The sequence below is a fragment of the Phytophthora parasitica genome (genome assembly GCF_000247585.1).
Source record: "Phytophthora parasitica INRA-310 unplaced genomic scaffold supercont2.11, whole genome shotgun sequence".
NCBI classification, from domain to species: Eukaryota; Oomycota; class Peronosporomycetes; order Peronosporales; family Peronosporaceae; genus Phytophthora; species Phytophthora nicotianae.
This window is the reverse complement of record NW_008648997.1, coordinates 536,924-544,107: the sequence shown is the minus strand read 5'-3', so window position 1 is coordinate 544,107 and position 7,184 is coordinate 536,924. Positions and strand designations below refer to the sequence as shown.

At 44.8% G+C, this 7,184-nt stretch overlaps 1 protein-coding gene across 1 annotated transcript; it reads left to right on the top strand.

The window, feature by feature from the left end:
• The first annotated feature begins 5,064 nt into the window (after window positions 1-5,064).
• On the top strand, window positions 5,065-7,072 carry PPTG_07152 (hypothetical protein). Its single transcript, XM_008901307.1, has one exon. The coding sequence runs from the start codon at window positions 5,166-5,168 to the stop codon at window positions 6,915-6,917; it is 1,752 nt and encodes a 583-aa protein (XP_008899555.1). The 5' UTR covers window positions 5,065-5,165; the 3' UTR covers window positions 6,918-7,072.
• The last annotated feature ends 112 nt before the right edge of the window (window positions 7,073-7,184 follow it).

Sequence of the window (7,184 nt, the reverse complement as noted above, 5' to 3'; positions counted from 1 at the left end):
TACTGGATTCTGTTCTTCCATTCTTGACACCGAAAACAGTTTTTTTTTCTGACGAATGGGGAACAGCACGGATAGCACGACGGACACGAAGTGGGACCAACAAGTGCTACCAATTACAATGTTGAACCTCGGAGTTCGGAGTTGCTTGTGTTGTATTAAGCAAAATACAGAATGATCAAAACCAAAAACTAAAGACAAATACAAAGGAGACCTTCTCCAGAACTACACTTCAGGTTGTTGGCAGCTGGTTGAGGATCACGAGATCAGAACACACCTCAGCAGCCACCGTTGATGGCAACAAATGAACTCGAAGGTTGTTAGAGCCTTCGAGTCCTCAGACTCTCTCAGCAACTGGTGAGAACATTACAAGCCTAATCCACCTACTTATAAATAACTCGGCTCAGATAGATAAACATGCTGTACATTCTCGTTTTTTTCCTATCTAATCCATTTTTATTTTTGTAAGCCAGTTTTGGCATCTACTCTTAAGTTACATATAAGTTTACCCAGATAAGAAATCATTTCCTAACTAAAAATGACACGTTTAGTTTTACGTGGGGAAGATGCTGTTCGCGTAATTTGCGTGGTTTCTTTTTTTACCATCCGATTCTCGTCATCCACCCATCAATCGTCATTCGAGCACGAAAGACGATTCGTGGTTCGTGGCCCGGATTAAGCTGCTCCCGATTTGCATAACGGTTTACTATGTATCTCGATCCACTCTACCAACCGCACTTCAAGAGCGTTACAGTTGAGCTGGAACGATCGTTTCGTCTCCATTAGCGGTTGTCAGAGTTGCTTTGAGACGGTGATTATTGGCCTACCACAGGGTCGACACAAATAAGGCGTTAGATCAGCATCTAAACAATAAATACTACCCTATCGATTAGATTACATCGAAAAAGTTTTAGCCAAATAAGATAAGTTAGCGGCATTTTTCTATCTGATAATCGATCTGAATCTACCTCATTGTATGAAGCACCTTGCGAATCAGTTACGACAGGGGTTGTCTTTAACCAAACTGTGTGTGAGAAAATTTCTATCCATTCAATGCCATTATGAGAAGAGTTCCGGCCATTCTCCTCCTCATCTGGGTAACCTGGCTTTGTATTATGTGAAACTGAGATGATCGGGCACCTCCAATTGGTTGGTTCTATCAGGGTCGTCGCTGCCGTATATGGCGGCAAGGAGGTTGCTGGAGGAGCTGCAGTAAGTGGAGCAATGATTACAGTCTATTCTTTTTTTTATGCAGTGGTGTCGATTACGGGGCAGTTTATGCATTGCTAGGATGACGCGGCACAAGTATCAGAGTGCACCAGGAATTTCTAGTGCCGTACATGTAGGAACAGAAGTCCTGCTTTCATTTTACTCATTACTAAATTTGCTACTTCGGCAACAGTCAGGATATCGCGATACTCGCCTCAAGAAAGCTGCATAGAGGTCTAAAAGATTTTCACGAGATGCCTGTAGAAAAGCGATGCTCACAGTGCAGAAACAAGCAGTAGACGTAGTCATGCTAGTAATACCAGCGTAGTATTTTGCTCGACTATAAACTACTGAGTAATAATGCACATAGCCAATCAGAAGCTTTTCTTTTCAAAACGATACCCTGTCAAAAGCGTTGCAGTTTGATTTTTGAACCTTCCCGCCTCTTTCCCATGAGGCATGTACCGATGATGAGCGACACGTCGCTGCTATTAAGCTGTGTCGGAGGTAAGATCAAGTCCGGTGGTACTGTCCAAACTGCACCCATCTTCCACTTATCTCATTTCGCGGTTGCACATTTGGAGAAAGGCATCAGGTCAACGGGGGGAGCCCAAGTAGCTGTTGTAGTGAGGTCGAGGAAGAGCGCCCACCGCTACCTGCGCCGGGCAATAGGACAAATAAGAGCACTGCTTACGCTGGATCATAAGCTGGCCCGATTGAAATTCTGAGTGGAGCACATAAAGTCGGCATACAATGGGAGTTTCTACTTCGCTACGGACCACGAGCAACTAAGAAGCTTATCGAAGAAGTACGGCTCGCTATTGCGGACCCTACGGCCGGGACACTCAACAAAACCTTCCTCTCGTTGCAGCTCATTATCAAAAGATCATAAACAACGGGGGCTCATGAACTTTGACCCAGGCTGCTTAGATCTAAGCGACTCAGCCTCATGTGGCTGAGACTGGCGGAATTCAGCTGCCAGCAGCACAACCTTCTGTTATGTCACTGCCAAACGCATCGGATCGAGGTCAATTCCTACTCATCTACGCAGCCTAAAATATTATGTAGTACAAATAAAATATTATGTAGTACATTTTTTTAACTTGTTTACTGTAGCATTACTCCTCTGTTGTTATGTTGCTATCTCTAAAACTAATGCCCTGCTAGCACGGTGAAGCTCTGGATTTTACATATAAGTACATGACTTGTACCAGAAACGTTGAATTATTTTTCATTTTTCTATACCATTTTTTTTAAGTTGTACATGTATTAAATAAAAAAATACCATTGTTTTACTAATACTTAATTTTTAAACTTAAAGGTTTTATGTGTAATTCCAAATGCATCTTAACGTATAAAAAAATAATTTGGCCAAAACCTAGTAAGATTACAACTTGTTGGGTTAGTGGGGATCTTCATCTGCTGGAAACGCAAGCGTGTTTACAACCCCCATCAGACTGTGGTAGTCTTCTATCATCCACCGAGAGACCCAGTCAGAACAAGAAACTTCCTGCTTGGATTCGCTCAGTTCAGCAGACATCTTCGCAGTCAAAAACCCAGAAAGAACCAGTGAGCCCTAGTGCGCTCGTCCAGTTTCATTTGCACCCAAGTTTTCAGTATATGATCCAGACGACGCATCCAGTCGAGATCTGCGCGGACGAGCAAAACGACTAAAGAGTCACTATACTAGGATTTCCTGTAGGATGGTTGCATGGACAGAAGTTACCGTCGTAACGAGGGCCAACTCCGTATTGTGCCGGCACCACAGTTTAAGAAAATAGCTAGGTGCGTGACCAGAATTCACGGTCGAAACGATGACCAATTCCGTATTACGCCAGCACCACAGTTTTACATCAGGTGTTAGAATTTCCAGTAGGACGATTGCATGGTCACTACTCACGGTCGAAGACCAAATTAGTATTGCGCCAACATCACAGTTTACCCATGTACAAAACCTATATGACAGAACGTAAAATCTAGTGATGGCACCAGCACACTTTGTATATCTGTGCTTTAGCTCCAAGTTAATGTAATTATATTTACATTAATTATGAGCTAATTTAAAAATAGTTATACGTATACGCAAATTGGCCTACAAACGTTTAATTAGACATGCTTTAAACCTACTTCATCAATCGACAGAGTAGATTATTAAACTAGAATCGTCTTGAACTGGTCGGAGAGGGTGGTTACATCTTCATATACGTAACGGTTTAAGCACATATACTTTGTGCACCAGCTAAATATCGATCGATGTGATCGAGTCGTTGCGAACGGAACCGGAGCGCTGATCTCCGCAAGAGCGTTGCTGTCACGCAAGAGCGTCTCAGTCACTCAGTGGTACCCAAAGCCCCAAGCATTTATACAAAATAGAGAGGGGTATTTGCATGTGCGCCAACCATTCTTGTAAAACCCAGAGAGTCAATCAAATTTTTATTTAGCCCTAATTGTTTGGGGTAACATTCACTGGATTATTGGGTTATGAATGTTGCTCCTGGCCGACACAAGCAACATTCACTTGGGTAATTCTAAGTGTGTAGACGAATTTAAGTATAGGAGGTAATTATAACAACCTTTGTATGGTTGTAGTGGGTTTAGAGGTTGGATAGCCTCATACAGCTCGTGCAGTGGGCGGCAAGACAATCTCCAGATCGGCAGTGGCAGGGTTGCCACTGCCAACCTTCGAGTGAATGGCTGGTTGAGAGGCTTGCTGGCCCGAGCTGGCAGATAGCGTAGTGGAATAGAAAGAGTAACAGTTTGTGTTTTGCTTAATATACCAGGCAAAGACGTGAAGGGAGTGCCAGCTCCCCCATTTTGGTGTTCATTTGCGAGACCCACCACAATGGTGAAGAAATTACATCTCTAGACAGCCCACCTAAATTCAAAGGGAATACCACCACTTTGGCTTAGTAAATCCATGTGACTCGTTGATATTACAGGCACATCGAGTCATACAGTCAAACGCCGACACAAAGAGAGTACAAGCCTTTCTTCTTAGTATTAGAAATAAAGAAAAATAGTTTATTAGGCAGAATCGCACCTCTGCTAAAACTCTGGATACAAAATCCAGAGAATACTGTACGCCAAGCGTTTCCTTTCTTTTGGCTTGCCTTGCCTTGTACAACAAAGCCGAATAATAACGAGGCAGAGCTTTTTGAAGGTGCATCATTATCCGAACGGAAGTAGTATGTTGTTGCTTCTACGCCCGGTTTTAAAATGCCATCTTCTTAACGACCAAGCGACATTGGTTGCACCCTCATTCGAAATCGCGAAGAAGCAATACCACGAGGCCAACTTCGTTGTATTTGGGGCAGTAATAGTATTATTTTAACTAGAAACACTAACTTAGATGGTGAGAAAGTTGTTTTTAGCGAGTAGTAACAAATATTATCAGTATGCAATAGATACATGCACATAAGTCATTATGATGCGACTGTGTGCTTCTCGTTCTTGAGTGTTTGTGATGTTAACCCGAAGGGCGTAGCTACCCTTTGACGCATTGGCATTGAATCTGTGGCGCAATGTTTGCAGTAACGTAGCTCTGGGTCCACAAACGAGCTAGGTTTATTTCTATTGTCGGTACTGCAAACGTGTGTGTGTGTGTGTGTGTGTGTGTGTGTGTGTGTGTGTGTGCGGTTCTTGCAATAGAGGAGAGTTGAAAAGTAAGTTGTCAGCATCGCTTTCTAGTGGTAGTAGATAAAATACGATTTTAGGTCTCCTCCACACCTCCAAGCACCGTACACAGCAACATTTGGATTACATACAAAAGCAGGTATTCGTTCGAAAGGAAAATCATGCTAAGCTCCATTGAGCGCAGCACATTACACCGGTAGTTTGTTCATACCGCAAAGAAAAGCTCGGAGCACATGACCTGTTGGAAGTCACAAACCTCATTTCCGCTTAAATACGAGCGGAAATCCCCTCCTTCCTCATTCCAGAATCCGCCGGCTTGAGGAACGATGGTGAAGCTCTTCTGTGCGGTTGTTGGAGTGGCGGGAAGCGCTTTCCGTGTGGACATCGACGCGAGTCAACTGGTGGGAGACTTGAAGAAGGTGATCAAGGGGAAGAACCCAGCGACGATCACTTGCGACGCCAAGGACCTGCGTCTCTTCCTGGCGAAGGCGGAGAAAGGCGCCGGAGCGTGGCTGACGGAGAACGACTTGAACGAAGGTGTGAGTGACACGAGTGATTTGAAGCTATTGGGCGCTGCGGGAGCGCCGCTCAACTTGGTTGGCTTGTCGGAGAAGGACGTCAAGTTCGTACCCACGCTAGAGGATGTCGAGCCGATGAACACACCTGTTCACGTGCTGGTGGTGGTTCCTGAAGGTGCCACGAGCGAACACGATTCATGGGCTCTGTTTCGAGAAATTAACGTTCGGCAAATGCGGCTTGAAATGCAACTTGAGCAACTTGTGGCCTCTTTGCCACACAAACCGTCCAACTCCTACTCTAATGCGTCATTGGGTCAACTTGAGCTTCGAAGATTGGAAAAGGACCAATTGATCATTGAAGTTGCGCCAATAGGAGATGGAGAAGCATTTTGGTCGGAGGAAACTCAGATTAAAGCCGACGCCATTACGGATGAGACTGATTTCGACGCCTTTATTACTCCGTATTTCAGCGACATCTTACACAGCTGTGGTATGGTCTTCGTCAATAGCGAGAGATATGAATGGCTGTCCCAGTCCGCAGTTGTGATCAAGAATAAAGATCTCAAACCGGATGGATTTGCGACTCACCGCGGTATGTTTCGTGGCAAGCCAGTACCAAACGATGGAGTGCCACGTCCGAGTGGATTTCGGTTTGGAGTAGCAGAGGACGAATTGTTTGACTGCCTCATTCTATTCGAAAGCAAGCTCACCATAACTGAAGCTGCGTTTGGACAAGTGGCACGATATCTACAGAATCTTCTCCCCGAGGCACCAGCAAGCGCTATTCTGTTTGATCGCCGCTCATTTTGGTTGATTAAAAGCCACAAATCGGTCGTTGTCAAAGTTCAAATTGCAAAGTGGACCAACAACGGATCGAAATCATTGTTTCGGAACTTCATTACTGACAACGTATCTCCGTGGGTGTCGCTCTTGACTCTTGCTTGCTCGTGTTTGGGCGTCGACGTGGTGGAGGGCGATGCGTTTCTTGGTCGTGGCGCTCATGGACGCGTGTTTAAGGTCATTCGACGCGAAGGGGAGGTTTTTGCACTAAAACTTGTGGAGAAATGTTCCGTGGGACATTTTTATCAAGAGAAGAAGGCCTTGACGTGTGCCCAGCGTACAGGCTTGACAACAAGTCTTGTGGGAGAGGTCATAACTCCTGAAGGTGCAGCACTATTGCTGTCTCCAGTTGGGGAACCTCTGCCTCGCCCAAGGACACAACAAGAAGTACGAAGCCTCTTTGAACTGTTATGGCAGCTTCACGCGAATAACCTGGTGCATGGAGATCCTCGCGTGCCAAACGTGATTCTTCACGGAGGAAAACGTCTCTGGATTGATTTAGTGGAAGTGATGGAAGCGAGCTCCACTTTGAAGCGAGTTGATGCTGAAATTCTCACACGGTCCACCCTCAACGTTTCTCGGACAATTGTGCTGGATCCGGCGCTGGTGCAGTTGATTGACAAGTATGGCGAAAGAGCTACGAGAGAAAACCTTGATCGTCTGGCCCAGGCAGTCTGGCAGAAGTTGGTGTGTCAAATTAGCTGCAAGTTTTCAAACTGAATACATGGTTACTTTCGTGGTTTTTGCTCAGTAAACTTCTCTCTCAAAGCCTGTCTAAACCGATAGTGTCGAGATAGTAGCGATTTGCCTCCTTTCCTGAGCTACTTCTTACACAATGTATTGATCCCGAAAAGCTCGTTGGATATATTATCCCCCTACAATTAGTGTTACTCTGGGTTTAATATTTTTACGTGTTAGAGTTGCTCTGTGATTCAGTGTTTACCAATGATTGGTATGGAATCGCAGTTTATTATCATCTTTTCTGGG